Source organism: Triturus cristatus, chromosome 2_2 (assembly GCF_964204655.1).
Source record: "Triturus cristatus chromosome 2_2, aTriCri1.1, whole genome shotgun sequence".
Taxonomy (NCBI): Eukaryota; Metazoa; Chordata; class Amphibia; order Caudata; family Salamandridae; genus Triturus; species Triturus cristatus.
This window is the reverse complement of record NC_140582.1, coordinates 569,380,390-569,404,316: the sequence shown is the minus strand read 5'-3', so window position 1 is coordinate 569,404,316 and position 23,927 is coordinate 569,380,390. Positions and strand designations below refer to the sequence as shown.

General features: G+C 45.9%; 1 protein-coding gene across 2 annotated transcripts in view; it reads right to left on the bottom strand.

The window, feature by feature from the left end:
• GLRB (glycine receptor beta) overlaps positions 1–23,927 on the bottom strand; it is a 254,512-nt gene that overhangs the window by 118,173 nt on the left and 112,412 nt on the right. For both annotated transcript variants that reach the window (XM_085641718.1, XM_085641719.1), the window contains exons 5-7: positions 20,733–20,962; positions 20,563–20,645; positions 14,376–14,516 (exon numbers count right to left, since the gene is read on the bottom strand). In XM_085641718.1, the coding sequence (XP_085497844.1) occupies positions 14,376–14,516; positions 20,563–20,645; positions 20,733–20,962 (454 nt within the window). The remainder of the gene's footprint in view (positions 1–14,375; positions 14,517–20,562; positions 20,646–20,732; positions 20,963–23,927) is intronic.

Below are 23,927 nucleotides of genomic sequence, written 5' to 3'. Positions count from 1 at the left end.
TCGAGTAGAGTGTGCTCTAGGTTTACCCTGCAGAACTTTGTGGGATAGTTGGTAAGCCAAAGCTATACAAGAGACAATCCATCTTGAAATAGATGTCTTGGATGCAGCCAGCCCGGTATTCGTGGGCCCATAGTTCACAAAGAGCCTGTCTGACTTTCTAAGAGTAAGGGTCTTAGCCAGACAGAATTTCAAAACCCTCCGGAGGTCAAGAGAGTGTAGGGCTCTCTCCGGGGGAGTGGTCGGTTGAGGAAAGAAGGTGGGCAACGTGATCACCTGGTTAATGTGGAAGTCCGAGACCACCTTGGGTAGGAAGCTCGGATGGGTACGGAGCACCACCCTATTAGCATGAAACACAGTGTAAGGTTCCTTGCAGCAGAGGGCCTGAATTTCACTAACCCTACGGGCCGAAGTGATGGCTACTAAGAAGGCAGCCTTCCAGGTCAGATGTTGCAAGGAGGCCTTATGAATCGGTTCAAAAGGGGCTCCGATCAGCTTGGAGAGAACGATGTTCAGTTCCCAGGAAGGGGAAGGAGACCTCACAGGTGGGTAAACTTTCTTAAGCCCTTCTAAGAAATCCTTTACCACTGGCATCTGAAAGAATGAGGTCTGGGTAGGAGACTTCCTATAGGCTGTAATAGCAGCTAAGTGCACTCTGATGGAAGAGTACTTTAACCCAGACTTTGCCAAGTACAGTAAGTAGGGGAGAATAACCTGTTCTTGACCCCGGATCGGATCAAGGGTGTTATCTCTACACCAGAAGCAGAATCTTTTCCATTTAAAGCCATACGACTTCCTCGTGGAGGGCCTCTTTGCCTCCCGAAGAATGCTCATACAGTCCGGTGGAAGATCTAGATGTCCGTACTGGATGAATTCAGGAGCCATGCCGTCAAGCGGAGGGAGGGGAGATTGGGGTGGAACACTCTCCCCTTGTCCTTGGTCAGCAAGTTCAGCAGGCATGGCAACCTCCTCTGTGGTACCTCCGACAGCTGGAGTAGATCTGGGTACCACCACTGCCGGGGCCACTCCGGTGCTATTAGGATCATCCGAGTTCTGGCCCTGTAGAACTTTTGAATCACAGCCAGGATGAGAGGGAGAGGAGGAAAAGCGTAAAGCAATGTCCTCGACCAGCTGATCAAAAGCGCGTTCCCCTGCGACCCCCGTTGAAGGAACCTGGAGGCGAAGACGGGGCATTTTTTGTTGTCCGCGTCTGCGAACAGATCGATGTCTGGTATGCCCCACAAGCGGAAGATGTCTTGAGCGACGTCTTCGTTGAGCACCCAGTCGTGCGCTTCGACGAAGTCTCTGCTGAGGCCGTCCGCCTGCACGTTCAGGGTCCCTGGCAGGTGAACAGCGACGATCATCAGGTTTCTCGCCAGAAGCCATTTCCAGATTGACTGGGCCTCCAGAGACAGGACCCGTGATCTGGTCCCTCCTTGCTTGTTCAGATAGAACATAGTTGTGGTGTTGTCCGTCTGAACCTGAACATAGTCGGTCTGCAGGGATGGGTACAGGGACTTGAGAGCGAGATGGACTGCTCGTAGCTCCAAGAAGTTGATGTGATAGCTCTGTTCGGTAGCGGACCAGAGACCTTGTACTTGAAGCCGGCCCATATGAGCCCCCCAGCCCTGCATGGAGGCGTCTGTGACCACTGACTGTGTCGGAGGCGCCTGATGGAAAGGGACGCCGTGAAGCAGATGGGAGCGCTTCATCCACCACCGGATGGAATCTTTGGCGGCTTGATGAAGGGTAATGTGATCCTCCCAGCGGCCGGACCTCTGCGACCACTGATCCTCTAGGTCTTGTTGCAGAGGACGTATGTGCAGACGTGCGTTGGGCACGATGTAGATGCACGAGGCCATGGATCCCAGGAGAGATGACACTTGTCTGGCTGTGGGATATTCCGTGCTGAGAAGCGTGCAGCTTTTTTGCAGCATGGAGGATAACCTCTCCTCCGAAGGACACACGCTTGCGGAGTCTAGAGAGGCGCCCAGGTAGTGGATCCGCTGAGTTGGATTGAGGATCGACTTCCTGTAGTTGACCTGAAGGCCCAGCGAGTGTAGAAGGTTTAGGCAGAACGAGAGATGACTCTGGAGTCGAGCCGGAGTGGAACTTTTTAAGAGCCAGTCGTCTAGATAGGGGTAGACGAATATCTTCCGTTTGCGGAGAAATGCAGCCACCACCGCCATGCACTTTGAGAATGTTCGTGGCGCGGACATGAGGCCGAATGGCAGGACCTTGTATTGATAATGTTGGCGAAAGATGTGAAATCTGAGAAACTTCCGATGTTTCGCTGAGACAGGAATGTGGAAGTATGCATCCTGTAAGTCGATGGCACACATCCAGTCCCCCTGGTGTAGATGTGGGAAGATCTGGTGCAGTGCTAGCATCCTGAATTTTTCTCTTCTGAGAAATCTGTTGAGTAGGCGGAGATCGAGGATGGGTCTGTAATCTCCGATCGCTCCTCTTTTCTGAACAAGAAAGTACCGGGAATACACTCCCTGATTTCTCTGCCTGTTTGGAACTTCCTCTATGGCGTTTTTGGAGAGGAGAGTGGCAACTTCGTCCTTTAAAAATCTTGTTTTGGCTGGGAGGGAGTGGCTGTTTCCGTGGGGGTACCTGCGGAGGGGGAGATTTGAACCTCAGCAAGTAGCCACGCTCTACAATACTCAGCACCCATCTGTCGTTTGTAATTGCCTGTTTGGGAGGTTGCTTGTTAGAGGACTGCTGCTGTTTAGCATTTCCTCTTCCTCTGCCCCGGCCTTTGCTGAAACTGGGACCTCTGTTGGTTTTGAGAGGACCATTGGGGCATTTGAACGCGCTGGTGAAAGGCACGTTTGTCGCCCTGGCGAAAGCGCTTGCGGAACTCTTTGCGCTTTTCCAGTCCCACAGCCTTTACGGTGTCCAATTCCGTTTTCATCTTGCTCATTTGGTCGTCCGCATGAGCTCCAAATAGCGATGATCCATTAAACGGCAGATTAAGAATTCTTTTCTGCGCATCTGGTTTGAGGCCCGTTAATCTGAGCCAGGCCGAACGGCGGGAGCAGATGCCATGGGAGTAGCCATGCACGGCTAGGTCTGATGCATCCGCCGCTGCGCTTATTACTTGGTTGGCCACCAGTCCGCCTTCATGGAGGATCTCCGTGAAGTCCTGCCTGTCCTCCCTAGGCAATTTCTCCACGAATCTGGCCAGGGAATCCCATAGGGAGCGATCATACCTCCCCAGCAGGGCTGAAGCGCTAGCGACCTTCATGTGTGAGGCAGAGGTGTTGCACATTCTCCTGCCGTAGGAGTCCATCAGCTTGCTGTCCTTCTCAGGGGGGACAGAAGCAGATACTGAGGCTGAGTGAGGCTTCATGGCCGCTGCCACGATCACCGAATCCGCTGGCGGGTCCGCCCTCAAGAATAAAGGGTCCTCGGTCGGAGCCTTGTACTTCTTTGCTATTCTCGAGGGGACCGAGCCCGCTGTAGCCGGTGTAAGGAACGTGGCCATCGCTGGTTCTAACAATCCTGGCACCAACGGGAGCAGAGGTCTGGGAGCTGACCGATGGTGTAAAGTGTCAAAGATCACAGAAGTGGGTGCCTGAGGGACGTGCAGTGCGATGTTCAACTTCTGCGCCCCTCTACCCAGGACGTCCGAGAAAGTTATAATGTCATCCACCGGGGACACTCGCGATGGAGGCGTGGATGAAAAAGTAGGAGAGTAGTCCCGGACTGAGGATCTTGTGGATGAAGTCCCAGTGGACGACCTGGTGCGTCGCCTCTTGTGGGAGCGTTCGCTATGGTGAGCCCTTGATCCTGATCTGCGCTTGGACGGAGATCTTGGACGTTTTGGCGCGGTGCGACGGTCCCTGGAACGAGACCGGCGTGGTGAAATTGGCCTTGGATCCCTCGGAGGCGATTTACTCCTGCGCGGTGGGGGAATACGAGCAGGAGTAGTCCGATCCCGGACTCCGACATGCGCCAGCGCCCACATCTTGTAACCAGCGCGGTGACAGTCCGAACCGCTCTGGAGCCTCGGGTGATCTTTCCGGAGATATTTGCACAATGTGCAGTCCCGGAGATGATGACTGTTCTCCTGGGGACCTCTCTGCGGGCGGTCCAGTTTTCGCCCTCGACGTCGAATCCCTTGACGTCGACGACGTCTGCGTCACCATCGGCAAGTGTGAGGTATGCCGTTCTGGTCTCGACGGCGGTCTCGACGACAATCGCGGAGACTTTGACGTCGATCTTCTCTTCTCTGGCACCAGACGTCGGCTAGATGACCTCGACGTCGGCCGTGTCTTCGATGTCGACCTCTCTCGACGTCGACTGGGCGACTTGGACGTCGACCTCTCCTGCCGTCGACCGAGCGACTTCGACGTCTCTCGACGTCGACCGGGCGACTTCGACCTCTCTCGACGTCGACTGGGCGACTTCGCCGCCGACCTCTCTCGACGTCGACTGGGCGACTTCGACGTTGACCTCTCTCGACGTCGACGTGGTGATCTTGACGTCGATCTTCATCTCGACGTCGACCTTCTATGTCGCCGAGTGGGGGTAACCATCGACGGCGACCGGCCCACTCGCGGCGGAATGTACGTCGCCGCATCTCTCGACGTCGACCCCCTCGAGGGTGGCAGAGAGTGTCTCGACGTCGACGGAAGCCTCGACGTCGACGGAGACAGTCCAGATGTCACCAGACTAGCAGCCTTCGAGCCCGAAGGGCCGCCTCTCGACGCCGACTTACTTTTGCGCGGCGGAGACTCTTGATGGTGGGATGAATCCCTCGACGCCGAAGTTCTCTGCCTTTTCGCCGGCATCCTCGACGGCGAACCTCTTGGACTCCTGGTCTTTTTGGAGCCCGGGGAGCTGGTATGTCGCCGTTTCTGTACTTGCGTAGCTGAAGAAGGTGGTCTTGATGAGGAATGCTCGCCTTCACGACGGCTTCGTTCCTTCTCCAGTCTTGTATGCAGTTTAATGCGCTCTCTGTCCCTCAGAGTGCGCTTTGAGAACTTCTGGCAGTGGGGACACTGGTCAGGATCGTGTTTTGATGGTAAACACACAATACACACCGAGTGTGGATCCGCCAGTGCCATTTTATTACCACAAGAAGGGCATTTCCTAAATAAAGGAGACATTCTGACTGGAAAAAATTGGAAAATTCACTGGAAACCAGCAGAATTAGCCCTTAAAAGCCAGAAAACGTCGAAAAAAGCTTGAAAAAGCTGTAATTCAAAATTTCAGTCAAAAAACTGAAGAGCTCAAGCTCCAGGATCCTCACAGAAGGAGCCGGAAAAAAGAACTGGCCCAACTGCCACCTGTAGTGCATCATGGGAGCAGGGGGTCACGGGCAGGCCTTAAAGGCACGGTCCCCCTACTCTAATGCCTTAAAGGCAGGGTGTCAGTTTTCTTGGTTTCTTGATACTCTACTGCAGCCTACTGGCGAATGCCTACAATTACATGTTGCTTTATGGCAATAAAGCAGTGCTGTGTTATAATTTGCCTGATGCTTCCTTTTTTCCTTACGGGTTACGGGGGCACTACTATGCAAAAATATGTAATTTACAGCATTGCCATGTTTTGAACATTATTAGGCTGCATTTATATGTTTTCACATATGTATATATATATGTATATATATGTATTTTCTATATGCTCCGGGATCCCGCAAATGGGCGGGGATTATTCATAGATTATGACTATTGATGAGTATCCCCTGGATGAGAAATATCATTTATGTGTAATGGTGTCCCATTATGTTTTGTTTGTAACATCTGTATGTGCTACATACAAACAACTTACTCTGCCTGAGCCTTTTCTGTTATACGTTGTTCGTCCTATTTTGCTGAGTTGGATGCAGGCTTGTGTCCCACTTCAAATGTATTTTGTTAATATTTTGGAAACTAATTGAATATTAAAGTATCTGTCCGGCTGGACAGCTTCAAATATAGTAGAGATTGAGTCTATATTCATTGTTTGTTTAATCTTCTGTTTAGGGACCATTGTGTTTGAAACTAGTAAACTACCCAAGGTCCCTGACCAATAGTAATTGGGCCCCCTTGTTTTTCAAAGCATCACTTTATAAACCAACATCCAACAAGATTAGTTCTTTAGAATTAAAGAGTTCAATGCAACAAGTTAATCACTGCAAGCTGCAAAGCAGGTTACCAAATCTTAAAGTCATCAAGTTGATAAATAAAAAAATAAGAGAGCAATTAAAATAATCGTGCAAAGGTAACAATGAACATTTAGAAAGGATGAAAAGTCACCATATAGATGAAAATTAAACAGCACTACTGCAAATGGGCAAGCTGGACAGCAGCCCCTCCAACTGGAAATGGCTCCATAACAGGGCCCATCACAGAAAACTATACATATTCTGCACTTAAAATATCAGAGGGGTTGAGAACCTGGGCTGGCAAAGTAATTTCTGGAGACTTCCCCTCCATTTCGGCCCCACTACAATCCCATACTGAGGAACTGCCAGCTGGAAGTGCGCACCAAATCCTTCCGAGCAGGAGCGCTGAACCTTGTGGTTCAGTCATGATGCTGAGAACCTATGGGATGGTGACTTGCGAATAGCAGTGACATGATTCTTTAACAACATACCCTCGGATGCAATTTGACTGAGAACTGTCCCAGTGACTGCAAAGAAACGTGTTTGATTGATCCCTGGAGACACAGTATCTGAGGCACAGTGCGCCTGTGGTTAGTTCACGGCAAGGAGCAGCCTGCGCCTAGCACATCAGCAGACAGTGGCGTTTGTAAGGACCACCACTCAGCGAAGAACATAAATGTTGAATGATGGAAGACAAGCCAGCTGAATGCAGCAGGATTTCGAGTTCAGGAGCTGACTAGGAGGAGGTGTCACAATTAATAATGAAAATATGAACTTGTCTTTTATATAGCACATCATGTCGATCTTCTAATCACTATAAATATCAGATGTGCAGCATCCAGATTAAAAAAAAAAAAAAAAAAAAAACGGGTTGGTGTGATGGAGCTTGGCCTGAATGAACGTGTGATTGGGCTAATAAAGCTAAAACTATCCCACCGAGTTAGAGAGGACACCTAAGGGCACTCTACAAGCAACACTGTATGTACTCAAACAGACAAAAAGTGTCGAAAAGAAGCTATTCACCGAGGAATGGATGAAAATGGTCAACAAACTGAATGTATTTATCGCAGTCAAAGGCAACAACATTACTTGTGGTACTCCTGAACACTACAAGTTAGTCAGTAATGCTTTGGTATCTTTTACCACAATAGTTTACCTTTTGTGGAAAAAGATGCTTTGTTAAAGCCAAAATAACTTTAGGAACCAACTACAACATGGGACTCTGGCTTTGTTTCCTCATCAGGGACTGCAAACTGGTATAAACCAAAATGTTCTGCAGGACCGAGTGGACAAATTGGCCATCTTGAAGGACTGGACTGTCCGTCTGGACAATAGTGCTTTATGAACGAGGGAGCGAGGCCCATGCAGCCGTCCGGCAGATGTTGAGGATAGATACCAGATGTTCAAACACAGTAGTTGCAGTCTTGACTCTGGTGGAGTGAGCCCACGATCCTTCTGTAGGTTGCTTTTTCGCTAATGCATCGCAGATCTTTATGCAGAGTATGATCCATCAAGAGATTCATCTGCACTGCCTTGCATTTGCTCCGTTGAATCAAACAAAAAGCTGATCGTCCAGTAGGTGGTCCTTGGTAAAACTATTATAAAAACGAAGTGCTCTGGAGTTTTTCTTCCTCCTTAGAGGGGTGAGCAAAGAAAGTCAAAAAGGTGATCATCTGACGGACATAAAAGGTGGTCACCAGCTTAGGTAAAAAGAAAGAATGCATTTGAAGAACCAGTTGGTGGATGAAAAGAGGGGGCCTGAAGCTCACTCATTTCCCGGACCAATGTCAGAGGCGTTATAGGGCAGCTGTGCATGGGTTCGAAGGGAGAACGCATCAGAAAGACCAAACCTTTCAAGAAATGAGTCACAACAGGCGACTTCAACAGGAATGGATGATCCAGGAAGTGGATTAATAGGACAGTCTGACACCAAGCCACAAACCTATCACAACAGCAGTCATACACAGATTGGGTCATGGGACGCCTGGCTGCCAGAATAACATCCAAAACTTGGGAAGGAAGATCAAAGACACTAAGCTGCCGCCATTTTCTCTCCAGGCACGAAGATGAAGCGAGTGCAGGATCCTTACATGCTGTGCAACAAGAGATCCTCCCGAAGAGGCAGCATGATCGGAGCACGGATGCTCATGCCCAGACGTTCGGGATATCATACCCTCCGTCTCCAGTTCGAAACCACTAGGATGACTTTGGCCCGGTTGTCCCTGATCTTCTTGAGGACTTGGGGCAGACGTGGAAATGGTGGATAGGCGTACCGAAGTCCAGAGAGCCACTCCAAGTGGAATGTGCCTCCTTGGGAACTGCAAAACGATGTAGAACTGACACTGTGTGTTCTTGTTGGTAGTGAATAAATTAAGGCAAGGTTCACCCCATTTGCGGAAGAAACCTTGCACAACCTTCAGATATAGATGCCGTGCATGGTCCACAAAGCGTCAACGGCTGAGTTAGATCATCTTCCTGGTCATGGAACAGCTGGTGGGATCTCTGTATGCCAGGAGAGACTGACATTACAAAAACGTCCAGAGGTGCAGGGCCTCTTGGCAAAAGGTCCACAACACTGTCCCTCCCTGCTTATTGCACTATGACGTGGCGTCCTTGAACGCCTGCACTTGATTCTCTTTGATGGAGAGCAGGAAGGCCTTCAATGCCAACAGATTGAAGTAGGGCAGAGTCTCTGCCGGAGATCTCTGATTTCCATTTCTCCTGGGAAGCCCCCCACAGATGTGATGAAAGTCACCACCGTAGGCTATAGGAGGGGATGGGAGAGGGTATACAAATAATGAGATCGCAATTCAGTTACCACTATGGCAGATCTCTTGCAATATCCACAGAATGCTGAACACTATAGGAGAGACTCCCCTGATGCTGAACGTTAGAGCCCACTGCAGAGCCTGCATGTGCTATATGGTGTGCTTCACAAGAAGGATGCACAAGGATATCAGACCCAGCAGCCTCACAACTCACCAAAGTATAGAACCAGGGCTGAAACATCAAGATCATAGGAATAATGTCCTGGACTTTCAACATCAGAGGGTAGACATGAAACCTCACTGTATCCAGAATGACTCAGATGAAAGGGAGCATTTCAGAAGGAGTCAGGTGTGACTTCGACATGACATGTTGAGAATGAACCCTAACGAATAAAGAAGGATTGCCATAATCTGAAGTGGGTGATGATTGCCTGGGGTAAGCCCGCCTTCAGCAGCCAGTCATCGAGATAGGGGAAGATTGGAAGCTCCAACCTCTGAAGATAAGCATCAACCACTGCCATCACTTTTGTAAACACCTGAGGCGCACTGGTGAGGCCAAAGGGGAGCACAGCAAACTGGAAATGTTCCGAGACCTCAGTGAACCACATATAACATCTGTGGGCCTGCAAGGCCAGGACATGAAAATATGCATCCTGCAGGTCCAACAATTACCATTAAGTCTCCAAGGTCCAGGGCATATAGGGGCTGGGTAAGGGTGAGCATTTTGAATGGGTATATTTTTAGGAAACCATTGAGAGGGTAAAAGTCCAGATTAGGCCGGAGACATGCGTCAATTTTTGCACCAGAAAGTAGCAGCACAGCCTACTTCTGGTGTCGGAACCATCCTTCAACCAAAAGTGCCTGCACCACCTGGTGTAACAAGGAGAGGAGGTCCCACACAGCTGTTGTACGGACAGAGGCATGGGAGAATGGGGTTTCGAGGAATGGGAGGGCATAACTCGACAGAAAAAGCTGCACCATCCACTTGTCTGAGGTGAAAGTCTGCCACTTAAGTAAACAGTACCAGACTGTGCCTCCTACTGGAGGGCAGACTGTCAAGGAGGGTCTACTAAAGAGGATTGGGCAAGGGTAGGGGTGGGAAGGTCTGGAAGTGCCGTGTCCAAAAGGTTTGTAGGAACCTCTGCCATGGCTACGAAAATACTAGGAAGCCTGCTGGCATTGCGGGTATGACTGGTATTGGCAGGGTTGAAGCCCCCTGCCTTAGCCATGGGAGGGCCGAAAGGATGAAAGTGTTTGGCGAGGGGCATCATACAAGGAGCAAGCCGTGACCCTGCTATGCTCAAAGTGCTCCAGCACTACATCACCCTAGTCTCATTCACATGCGAGAGCCATTGATGGGCAAGTAAAGGAGGCTGGCCTGGACATCCCCTGAAACCCCGTTGACTGCAACAAAGTTTGGCACCTAAGAACCACAGTGGAGCCCATTACTCTGCGTCCAAATCATCCAGAAGGGCTTGTGTGAAACTGCACAAGCTTTTTCTGAGACTATAATAGCACCTGGGGCACCAAGCCTCAAATTGCGGGAAAGTAGCAGCTTTTTAGCTCCCTATCCATGAGTGCTGTGGGAAAAGCACCAGGGTTGACACTGGCTGTCAAAATCTGTACTTTAAACTCTTGGGGGTGGGATGCTGGGTGAGGAATGTCTGGTCCTGTTGTGCAAAGCAGTGACAAAGAGCAGCCTGGCGGTTGACTGGGACACCTGAGCAGGGTTTGAACCAGGCCCCCAGGAGGACATCAGTAAGGGCTTCATGAAATGTAAGTAATGGCTCTGCACTGGTTACCCCCAAGCTGAAGCACCTTAGTTAAAACATTAGTTTTAACTTCCACTGATGGGAGCTGGAGATCTTGGGGCTCAGCTGCCCTCTTCTTTGACCATGGTGAATGACTCCCTCTACCCAGTGGCTGGATCAGGTGGAGAGAACAAACCCGAGTCTGGAGATGTGCCTAACCTCTGGCGTCACCAAACTCCTTATACCAGTTCTTCTGAGGGTACGACTAAACGATATCAATGGGGTTAAAAGGTCTGTTCTATGCTTCATCCTCAAACTCCGGCCCGCCACAGGACAGTGGCACCATTTCTGAGCCCGAAGGCTGCCAGGGCTTTTGCAGCGCCAGTCTCTACCTCGGACTGGGCTGTTGCGGAACTGCCTCAGAGTTGGACAGAACATTAGGGTCGCCCTCATTGTGCAGCATTTGTGATGCCAATGAGGGACCGAAATCTGTCAAGGGTCACAGAGCCGGAAAGGATCTCCAGACCGGAGTCAGTCCGAGTATGGATCCAGAGGTTCCAGCCGGCGTCAGGGGAGGGCCTGCCGACGGTTATTCAGGTTTAACACCTTTCACCTTCTTGGAGCCAGAAGATATGCCATAGGGAGTCAATTGCCCAAAGATGCAGGACATGACCTCAAAATTCCTTATGTTGAGAAGCAGTCGCTCCAGGAAATTGCGGTTGGCGTGGGAAAGGGGTAGCGTCAGTTCCACGAGTGGAGAACAGGAGCGATGATTGGAGGCACAGGATGCCCCTCACACTACTTCGGGGACTTGGAAAGGCATAGGGGAATCAAGCGACGCTTTGACAAATTTTTGGGACTTACCCAAAAATGACTTACCACAACCAGTCGCAAGAACCGCTCTGGGAGTGGGACTTCTATCGTCCGCTGGACCGAGACCATCTCCGAGACAATGTGGGGTTTTCTGCTGCCATGTCGCGAAGAGCTTCATTACCTTCTCTCGAATTGCTTTTAGGTGTATGGAGAAACAGTTGGAGCAAGACTTAAGAGTCATGGCCTGACCCCAAGCACTAAGACAGACCAACTGGGAATCAGTCACAGACATCTGTCTCTGATAATCCCCACAAGGCAGAAAATCTGTAAGTTTTGACGGGGACAAGTCCCTAGCACACTAGCAAGTATTGGAAAAAATTGCTCAACAAAAGTCTAGAAAAAAGTTGGTCAAAAAGTTACCAAGTTATCTCTCCTGATTCGCAACTGCTGATCTGGAGGGATGCGAAAAGGAAGGAACCGATGTCCGAGCGCAGGGGTGGCGCCTATATGGGCATCGCACTCGTCACATCCTTCATGGAAAATGATGAAGTGGTGCAGTTGCCACCAACTTCTGGCGCGCAGAGGTATTGCTCAAGATTTTCCAGATCCAGTCTGATGCCTGGTTAATATTCTACAGTAAGAAACCTGTGGTTAGAATTCTCTTTCAGAAATATATATATATTATTTTAAGTAGGACAAAGGTTTGTGGCGTGTTTTTGAGGTCTGTAGGTTTTCTTTTTCCCCACTGCACATTTACTCTTTTACCCAGTGGAGGAAAATAGAATTGGAAGGAGATGGAAATATTAGGGGGCGCTGTGAGCTTCGGGTCAACATTGCAAGACATCTAGATTCTGCATATTGGCAATACCAAAAGAAAATAGAATAAAGAACATGATGCTTCTTCGAGCCAGCCCACTAGAACAGGGTCATGCGGCAAAAGGGCTGTGTTGCTGGGTTTAGGATTCAAAGGAAATAAAGTATCTTCTTTTTGTCACTGGTGGGACACAGTCTGCAGTATGAGGAGCAGTAATGCCAGGTGCAGTATTACCTCTAGCATAGGTCTCTGCGTGCGACAATTTTGACATGCTGGTAATGACAAAGAATTTGTAATCTTTCTTTAGGGTACGGCCTTGGATCTACTGATTGTGGATGCTGTTATGAGAAGGTGAATCATCCACACTGGTAAGTGTTCTTGGGTAGTGTGATACGTAAATAAATAAAGCTAAGGTGGTTTGAGCTCTTGCATACATTCTGAGAACATCTGTCAGAGGGAATTTGGCCACAACTTACAGTCCCTGAAGACTAGCTTTGTTTTCAGTCCAATTGTGTAGATGAACATGAACACGCTTTTCCTACCAGGCGGTTTGTAGTAGAGGAGCAAGTGGTTGATTTTGTTTGGAATTACAAGCTGAGAGTTGCCAGCATATGTAGTCAGGAATCCTCCTGTGACAAGTCTTCGCTCTGGCAGGTTGGAGTCATTCTCTGGCACAAGCTAGACTGCAATGGGCGACTATTCAGGTTCAATCATCATTCTGCAACAAGATTAACTTGGGATGTTGACAGAATATGAAACGGAGATACACTTTTCTGATCTAGGGCTAGATGTACGACCGTTGAAATAGCGCCTCGCAAATTGGGAGTTTTTTGCGACTCACAATTTGCGAGGTGCTATTTCCAAAGTACAACAGTGTTTTTCACACTGTAAGCGATTCCCAATGGGGTCGCAAATTGAGAGGCTCATTAATATTAATCAGCCTCTCGCTATTTGCGACCCCATTGGGAATGGCAGGCCCTCCCAGGTATGGTGGCCTGCTGCGCTCAGCAGACCACCATGTCTGGGACGGCTTTTAAATAAAGTAGTTTTTTTTTTGTTTTTTTAAATGCAGCCCGTTTTCCTTAAAGGAAAACGGGATGCATTTAAAAAAGACAAAAATGGAAAGTTTTGTTTCATTTTTTAAGGGCAGGCTTTGGTCCCTGGGACCACTGCCTGCCCTTAAAAAATATTTTCTCCTGCATTTGCAAAGGGGAAGGGGTCCCTTGGGAACCCCTTCCCTTTTGCGACCCCATTACCACCCTCATGAAGAGGGTGGTAATTTGCGAGTGTTTTGCGACCGCAATTGAGGTCGCAAAACATTTGTACATGGGGTGCGCTCGCTATTAGGAAGGGAAGGCCCCTTCCTAATAGTGACTCGCAATTCCAAAATAGCGAGTCGCAAATAAATTGCGACTCGCTATTTTGAAAGGATACATACCCCTATAGGTTTTTGCATGTGCAAACGGGTTCTCAAACCCGTTTGCACATGTAAAAACAGTTGTACATCTGGCCACTAGTGTTCAGAAGGATCCCTGAAAGTTACGCACCCATGACCAGGTAGTGCTTGCGTTTAGTTATCCATTCCCTTTAATATGGGTGCTTACACACACAGGCATAATTAGGAATGTACGTTGGAGTCAGTTTACCGTTAATAGCAAACCCCAATAGTGCTTCACTTTCAATGTGCTTTCCATTTCTACAATACCCCCTTCCCCGCCCCCCCACCATCACAAAAAAATAAAATTTTGAACAGAAAACAAGCCGATCCTGCTTAAACAGGGGTAATATCGTTTTTTTCTGCATTAAAGTTTATAAAGGTATTATCCGTTGTAGCCACGACTGAGGTACATTTCGAAAAAAACTGGTAAAAAAGTGCAACAGAAAAGCAAAAGGAAATAAGATTCATAATACCTCATAACTCATGAAATTAGAGCTCAAGAGCATGAATGTAATTGTCAGGAGAATGGCAAAGAAAAGAAATGTAGGTGTTTATTCTGAGAAAAATATGAATGAAATAATCAGTACAATCGGGTCTCCTTGCCAAAGACTGAAACATAACTTTTTTCTTATGTCTGAATAAAGCACAGTAATGTTTCAAGAACAGTTAACACAAAGTTCTACTTCATACTTACCAGTGCCTTTATAGTACTTGGTGCAGTTACCATATTCAATATCTTCAGTCTTAATGTCAAACTGAGGTAAAGCAATTTTCTCCATCTGAACAGGGTCGCCAGACTGCCAGATGAACCGCAGATCGTCTGTTGTATAACCAACTGTGCAAGGAAAATCAAAGTCGGTGATCATGCAAATGACAAGCAGAGAGCAACTGTAATTCAAATTTAGCTTTCAAACCTATGAGATATCCTATGGTATAAGAGTGCATGATTGATAAAAAGAGGACTCTAAAGAGTAGATGAGAACCAGCAGCACAACACTTGTGAAAACTCACAAGTAGTAATGTTAAAGAATATTCAGAAAGGTTTTAAATGCACTTGATACTACTATAGAAAATAAATAAACGCACCAGACGTGTTGAAGTACAACAATTAATCTGAAATTCACAAGAGGTTTGCAGAGGGGTTTGAATGCTTGGGGAAATGGTTTATTGAAGAAAAGATGGATATGACAAATACTTTTTTTTTTCCAGCTATAGGCATCAGTAGGAAAAGTACAAGGTACAAATTACAACATATTTTATCTAACATTTCATGTGGGTTGAAAGCAATGCCTAATCTACATTTGGAAATGGAACGGTTTGTTCTGCATTGTAGAATCTTCATCGATGGTCATAAACTTTAGAGTAATTTGCCACTGACCGAGTGTTGACCCAACACTTGGTCTTCAATATCTGTCCTTAGAATTAGGTACGCAGGGTACCGTACGCCCACATGAGCAGCACTCTTCAGAAGCCTATCAATGGCAAAAAAATTATGAAAATTCATCTGTTTTCAGAAAACATAAAAATACATTACAGCATCTGAAATGTAAAAGGACAAAACGGGTCTATCATTTAGGGAAAAGTGCATCCAAACAGCACTTCATTAAGGATTCAGGTAGTTCCACTATCCATGATGCATTGCATTGACAACTGCTTCCCACATTCAGTTCTTTTCTACCAACTCGTGTGAGAAGAATCCCAGAACACATGGAGGGTTTTCCCACCTGTTTTTCAAAATACATTTCTCTGAAATTTGATTTTTAGATATTCATTTGACATCACCAGCTAACGTCACTGATTGAGCCATTTTATTCAATTTCCAGCATTATTTCTTCTCAAAGCATCTTCGCCATTTGTGAAATGCCCTTCGTATGACAAGACAAAGGTAGTCTCAGAACACCACAAAGTGTGTGTAGGGTTTCTACCATTGTGAGAAAGTACCTCTGAGTGGTCAACTGCAGTTTTTGTGGTATGATGCTACTGGTTTCTAGACCCTGTACACTGGGACACTGCTGACCAGGCCACAGTGCATGTGCTCTGATCGCTAAACATGTTGAAATTGGCTAATCCATAAATGGCATATTTACCTTTCCAATAGGCTATAGTACATGGTACCTAAAGTACACCCATTGCATGGAAAGGTAAATAGTATCAATTGACTAAAGCAGTACTGTGCCGTTCTTTAGTGTGGCCTGACAAACATGACTCTAGGCCTACCATTGAAGCCTGGCTGCTGCACAGTAAGACTGCAACCAGACCCATCAGCAGAAAACCTCCCTTTAAATACTAATACGTCACCACTATGTAGGCCTTCTTGATCACAAGGCAGAGTGTGTGGTATTTGAAATTAGGGCATGTAGAAATTTCAATTTAACATGAACTTACAATGATTAGGCACCAAAAGCTATTTTTACTGTTGGAAGACTACCTGGCCCCTTAAGAAACACTTGAGAGCAATATAAAATCTTAGTTCTACTATATCAAGCTGGGGAACAGTAAGCAAAACAACAAGGATTATTTTCAATATTTAATACAAGTCCAACTTGATGGTGAAGTCAGATTTTTCAGAAATATTAAGGAAGGGGGTCGTTTAGGAAGTTTCATTTTCAATGCCTGGAGCTCCTAGAGGTTAATTTGCATTAGCCTCTGTCACCCAGCTGGTGAATGGCCTGCTGAGTTTTGAAAGCTGCTCCCAGAGACAATGGTGTTGGTGAAGGGATGTAGTTTGTTCCTCTGGCAGGAAGACCATTTAGGCAACGTCCAGGAAGGATAATGTTACTTACCCAGGATGCATCTGTCCTTGGCATATAGAGCTGTAGAGTCATATGCTATGCTTAGATCTCCATCTAGTGTTTGGTCCGAATGTCTGCACTTTGTTTTTCTTCGAAGAAGTCTTTTCCATTCACGAGGTAGGTGACTCCTCCTTTCGGTGATAGTGCGAATGGGGATCGACTCCATTGTTAGATTGTTTTCCCGCAGAGGGTGATAATGGAGTTAGTAGGAGTAGCAAAAGGAGATGTCCATGAATGCATGTATCTAAGTAAGATGTTACAGCAACAGGTACAGGTACCCGGGGAGGCGGGTGGGCGCATAGGTCTAGACAGCTCTATATGCCAAGAACAGATGCATACTGAGTAAGTAGCATTTTCCGTTCGAGGCATACGAGCTGTAGATCATATGCTATGCATAGACTATATAGCAGTTATCTCCCAAAGTGGTGGCTAACATGTATCCATTGCAGTGGTTTGAAATAGTGTACGTAAAACTGCCAGGCCCACTCTAGCCTGTTGTCTTGCTAACACAGCTACAAAATAGTGTTTTGTGAATATGTGAGGTGTAGACCATGTTGCAGCTTTGCATATTTCATCTATGAATATATTTCCTAAGAATGCCATAGAAGCACCTAGTTTGCGTGTAGAATGTGCTCTAGGGGGAACCGTTAACATTTGTTTTGCTTTTCCATAGCATATTTGAACGCACTTAACTATCCACCTTGCAATACCTGATTTTGATATTGGATTGCCTTTATGTGGTGGAGCAAAAGCAACAAAAAGTTGCCTTGTCTTTCTAAAAGGTTTTGTTCTTACAATGTAATGTAGTAATGCTCTTTTTACATCTAAGGTGCAAAGAGCACGTTCTGTCACAGAATCTGGTTGAGGAAAGAACACAGCCAACTCAACAGATTGGTTGATATGAAAGGCAGAAATGCCTTTAGGTAGAAATTTGGAGTTAGACCTAAGAACAACTTTGTTTTGATGTCTTTGTAAAAATGGTTCTTCTACTGTTAGTGCCTGAAGCTCACCCACTCTCCTTAGAGATGTGATAGCTATGAGGAAAGCCTCTTTCCAAGTAAGGAATTGCAGTTCACATCTATGCAATAGCTCAAAAGGCGGACCCATGAGTCTTTTACGAACGATGTTTAGATTCTACACTGGAGCAAGTGGAAGACTAGGAGGAATGACCCTTGAGTCCTTCCATGAAAGCCTTTATAGCAGGCACTCTAAAAAGAGACAAATGTCTGTTCTGGAGATGTGCAGCTATCGCAGCAAGATGTAAGCGTATAGATGTATATGCTAAATTGGAACGCTGTAGATGCAATAGATAAAAAATTATGTTTTGGATTGAAGCGTTGAGCAGATTGACTTGATTGTTATTACAGTAAATCACAAACCGCTTCCATTTTGGTGCATAGCATGCCCTTGTGGTAGGGTGTCTTGCCTCTTTCATGATATTCATGCAATCTGGGGGACGATTGAGGTATTTAGACTCTAAGATTTCAGGTGCCAGATCTCAAGGTTGAGGTGACTGGGATCTTGATGCCTTATCCCTCCATTGTTCTGAATGAGATCTGGAGTGAGATGGGAGTTTTTGGTGGGGAACTACTGACAACTCCAAGAGGGTGTGAACCAGGGTTGACGGGCCCATGTGGGAGCAACTAGGATTAGTGTCAGGGAGTGTTGTTTGAGCTTCCGAACCACTAATGGAACGAGTGGGAGAGGCAGAAAAGCGTAAGCAAATATCCCGGACCAGTTCATCCATAGTGCATTGCCTTTGGACAATGGGTGTGGATCCCTGGATGCGAAGTTTGGGCATTTTGTGTTTAAGTGGGTGGCGAACAGATCTAGGTCTGTGAAGCCTCACATTTGAAAGAACGCGAGGAAAACTGGAGGGTGGAGTTCCCATTCGTGGGTGTGAAATTTCAATTTTAGAACTTTTCTGCCAGAACCAACAGCTTCACTGGCCTCTCATCCTGTACCTACCCAACGTCTTGGAACCCTACTCCGATACAGCCTACTACCTTGTCCCACTGAAGGACTTTGAATTCCAGAAAAAATATTTTGTCCCAAGGTACAACCTCCATATCTGTCGAGCCCGGTTGGTGTATACATTCAGAGGAGCAAGAGTGGTGGGAAGGGCGCTAACCCCACTTGGATTTTGTGTGTTTTTTTTTATTTGACTCACCTGAAGACTCTGAGCGCAATGGTAACTACCTCTGGATCGACTCCTGGTTTGTTTGGACAGGGAACAGAACCAAGATCAATAATTGGACCATCCCTCGGAAATGGTCACGAGTGTGGGCAAGTTGGAATTCATATAGGGGGGATATATCTGTTGTCCCTACAGATGAGGACCCGGCATCACCAATGAATATATGACATGTATTAGCACTGACTCACATGCCTGTTACTTAATCTCAATGTATCTGCCATACTCAATCATGTCTGCAAGAAAATACTGATGCCAATTTTTTGTATGTGTTTATTTTAAAAATCAATAAAAAGATAATTAAAAAAATAATAATTAGACCATCCTTGCTGAGGAGTCTTCTGGTGGCAACATTGTGTTTTGCCTCATGGTCCCTTTTGGTCTTCGGGTTCATCAACATATTAACTGCAGGCCTTAACCTTTGTGATTTGACCCCAGGCACCATAAGGGGTCTGTTACAAACATTCACTTTTGACAGTCCTTACAGAGTTTAAAACCAGTCCACGTGGGAGGTGACTTTTGACTTGCACACTGTGATTTTGTTAAGGTAAAAGAGATCTCAAGGAGAAACGAGGTAGCTTCAGATTGAAGCCAGGTGAGGCAGAAAGAAAGTAGCTGATGCCAGCCCATGGAATGGGTCCCACCGAAGCTTGGAGGTATTGCTGGAAAGGTTTCCACATCCAATATGATGCCTGGGGAATATTCAAAAGGTGAGGAATCTGAGGTCAGAAGTCTTTCAGAAATGCTTCATTAGAAGATATCGTCAAGGCATCCACTTGGAGATAATTGTATGCAATCCCAAGGCACTATTGTCTAGATTCAGACATGCTTGGGCCATTAGCAGACCAAATATTCTGTTTGGTATGCAAGAGACCTGCATTAAGATGTTTGCTCTTAGCCTGCTAATGTTATCAAAAGGTTTAGGACTATAAAATGAAGATCCTACAAAGCAAATGAAATGGTTAATTTCTAGAAGTTCTGATTCGGTATCATAGAAATGTTCACTGGAATCATAAATGACCCACTGTTTTCCAGGCTGGGCTGTCTTGGACATCTGTCTCGGACATTCGGAACTTCAATTACTTCACTGTCAAAGTATCTTTTCTCTAATATCTCACCATAAAAAAGCACGGAGCCAACTGCCAGTGCAACGCATCATGGTAGTGGGAGCGCCTAAAGCCTTAAACAGACAGCAGTCTAATTTTACAACTTTACAATGTAAGCCTATCATGCTGCACTTCTGACTAAATGATACACACATTTTTTTTCTTTTAGATTTCATATGATGAAATATAGTTTTAAAATAGCATATGAACAAAGGCACCCGGTGTACATAATTCTATGGACAAATACTGAAGATGAAGTGTTCCGGGTCCACGAATCGAGTGGGGAATTATTCTAATGTTCAAGAATGTAACAGATTCCTATGATGCAGAATCAGGATTATAAGTAAGTAACCATTTCTTATCGAAAAGCTGGAACTTATTCACTGGGAGTTAGAAAACATACCAAGTAAGTTACATATTGCCAATAACTTCAGGAATCAGGGCCACTGAAAGGAAGAAACAGGCTGAACAATCAACTTCATTTGACTAATACAATGTTTAAAGAGCTAGTGCGCCACAATTTTTCATCACATTATTGAAGCAACATAACAGATGCTTACACCGAAAACCTACGTACTTGCACCTCCTACTTGACCAGTTCTCCGGGAAGACAAAACTTGAAAAAAGTGCCGCAGAAGGAATGTGGCTATATTTTTCTTTGCAATACTTTTTCTTACAATGAAAATCTTGGAATTACCTAATAAAGGCTAATTCAGTGTTATAAGAGTGATTAATATACGATTCTCTGTTTGAGGTACAACTACAACTGGTGTAGAGTCATGTACTTACAGCTCTCCAGTTGCATTTTGCAACGCTGTGTATCCATAGGAAACAATGTCAAATCCAGTGGACATGACAGGGTGATTGATAACCTGAAAATAAAAAATAATGCATGGATGACTAAACCATGTACAAAAAAAAAACATTCATAACTACAATAATCAGATTAAAAGCAGTACCTCATACTGACTAACACATCGCCATCACGGAAAATGAACAAGAGGATATTTTCTTGGGTCACATCATGAAAATTGGCACTCTTTTCATTTGCAAAAAACAAGTCAGGTTTCCACAAGCATTTGAACATCGAAGGATCGACTGTCAATGAATCCGAGCCTCGAAAATCATTAGGAAGTTTAAGTCTTGGATCATTCCACCTCTGTCTCAAGAAGATGTTAACTCGATAATCCTGAAAAGAGTATTATAAATTTTAGTTAGTGCATTTGTAAAGTCTTAACTTTAAACACAGACTTCAGATCTGTCATAGCAATTCATTAACAGCAACTTAGGAGGCACATATTAAACACAAGATACAGTTCTTTGAATCTTCTGGTATTAAACAGGACTAGCTTGGGGAACAGACTGGATGGTATAATTTAATTCCGTTTATAGAAACTGGAAATAGAACAGTGTAAAATGGTTACAAATGCCTAAGTATGAAAACCTTTTTTCAAAAAAAGATTTTTATTGGCATCAGATTATACAGTCAGTCAAGAGATCTATAGACTATACACACTGATGATCAACAGACAAGACTGTGTCTGGGTAGTGCCATTTAAGAATAACGCAATCAAGGAGTTTCGCAAAGTATTCACACAATACCAAATGACAAACCAGGGCCACCAACTGAATGTCCCGCTTTACACAACCTCTACTTTCAAGGCCATCCCATGGACCATGATAGGAAAATACAGGCTGTTCGTATTCTCGTGTCCAGATAAAAACTCTTCCATGCTACCAACATCATCTGCTGGATTGGCAGGGCTACCCCCTGGATGCATACACGTGAGACTCCAGTTGAGGATTGGGGGAGGGGGGGGGGGGCGGGGAGGAGAGCAAGGTGGAAGGACTGTGGTAGGCTCTCCTCTTTATTGCCACTTTTAATGGGAGCCTGAAAATGTTCAATGAGTTTGTTCCATCTGCTAAGTATACAAACTTAACTCTACAGCTTAACCGCTAGCCAAAACTAAGTCCTCGTTAGAGAAGGAAGGGCGATGTCGGTGCGGAAAGATCAATACCAAGGCCAAAACTCAGACCCCCACCCCCATGAACTAACCCTCATAACATCGCAGGGTTAAATAAAAAAGCAGGGACCAAGGAAGTACAGGACTACTTTACAAAAGGGGACATCATTTGCTGTCAAGAAACTTGGTCAATGACATCAACACCTATAGTGGGCTTCCATGAACATCGGATAAATGCAACAACAAAAAAACCATCTTCTGACACCCATCTGGGGGTCTTTCTATCTTCATAAGCCATGCGAGAGAACTCAAGCCCACAGAAATAAGAGTAAACTCCCCAGACCTGCAAGCAATGACAATCGCTGGATTAAGGGAGGGCCACCTGCCGTTTAATCTGCTGCTCATAAACTGCTACATCAACCCGGCAATGACTGCTGCCAGTATGGAATCTTTCACCAACACGCTGGAAGATACATTACTAAAATATGAGCACTACAATGTAATTATCGCATGAGATTTTAACTTGAGAGGTTTGGAAAGTGCCCTGGAAAAATACAATAAAGGGCACAAGGCATGCCCATTGATCTGTCTTCTTAAAAATGTCAAACTCTACTCAACCTACTTCCTGATGAAACTACGATCACCTTCGTTGTGCCCCAAACAATCGTTTCGGAACATATACACTATAGACTATATATTATTAATCAACGAGAAAACTGCCGATAGGTTGGAAGAATTTCTTGTCAATGATAGAGGGGAAAGTGACCATAGGCCTCTATGCGCAAGATTCAACTCAGGAATGGAATCAGCAGACCTCCAGAAAATGATGGGAGAAACCACAGGGGACGAACGTTTCAGAGTCATTAAAAGACTAAAATGGACAACTTCTCTCAAAGTGAAAATGAAGGAGTGGGCACTAACGTGGCAGGCTCGAGGACCATGGGAGACCCACTCAGAGGTGATTGGTCTCTGGGAAGAACTGACAGAAGACCTATGTCGGAAGCTGGGCAAAATCATTGTAAAAAATCTTTGTCACAAGGCCCCTTCTTCAAAGAACCCACAGACACCGAAGAGCTTGAAACAATGCAAAAGCGTGCTAATGAAGGCACTCAGAAGGAAGAAAAAAGGAACAGTGGCAGAGGGGGCCTCTATAGTTGCACTGAGAGCCGCCTTCAGGAGGAAAGTAGGCGAGCAGAAGAGGAAAGAGATGGAACAAAAATGGCTCACAGTATTTGACTGGTTAATGGAAAAGAACACTAAATTATGGAGGTATATCAACCGCCTGAGCTCTCAACCTAGGAGCAAGGATAACAACATTGCAAGCAACGAGTGGGAAGTGTACGTAAGGGGATTATATACTAGAGGTTCACCAGCTATTGAGTATGCCTCTCCAAAGAACATCCGGGAAACAGGCACTCATATAGCCATCTCCCCAAGCACACAGATGAAGCAGGACAAATGATGCTTGAGGGCGAGGAATTTACAGAAGCTGAAATGATAGAGATTAGGAAAATGAGGAACGACGGGGGGCCAGGCCCCAACAGCATTCCAGCGCTGGCTTTTAAAATCAGTCCAAACATTCTTCGCCACAGTCCTCACCCCCCTTATACAACTTTTCATATTCAATGGCAATAATTCCATATTCATGGAAAGGATCAATCCTCTTCCCTATTCACAAGAAAGGCGACCACTCCAACCCCGCCAATTACAGGCTAGTAGCCCTGCTGGATGTAGAAGCAAAAGCTTTTGCCAAACTACTATTGAGAGATCTAGAGGACTGGGCTAACAACAACGAAATACTACCATTCTACCAGACCAGCTTTAGAAAAAACAGCGCAACAACTGACAACATCATGGCCCTGGCCTACCTCTCAAAACGTGCTGGGAAAGTCAGGCACCCGCCGTTGTTCTGCTGTTTTATTGACTACAGCACAGCTTTTGAGAAAGTCGATAAGGGTTAACTTTGGGGAAAACTGTCAGCCTGGGGGGTACCATCTAAGCTACTGAAAGCCTTCATATCCCTTCACGAGGGGACCTGGGTACAAGTTAAAATAAGCCCCACAGCTCTATCAGCAAAAGTTGAAACCAACATCGGACTGAAGCAGGGCTGGGTCCTGGCCCCCCTACTATTTAACCTCTACACAGCAGACATGGGGGGAGCTCTGAAAAAGGCAAGTTTAGTTCCACCGA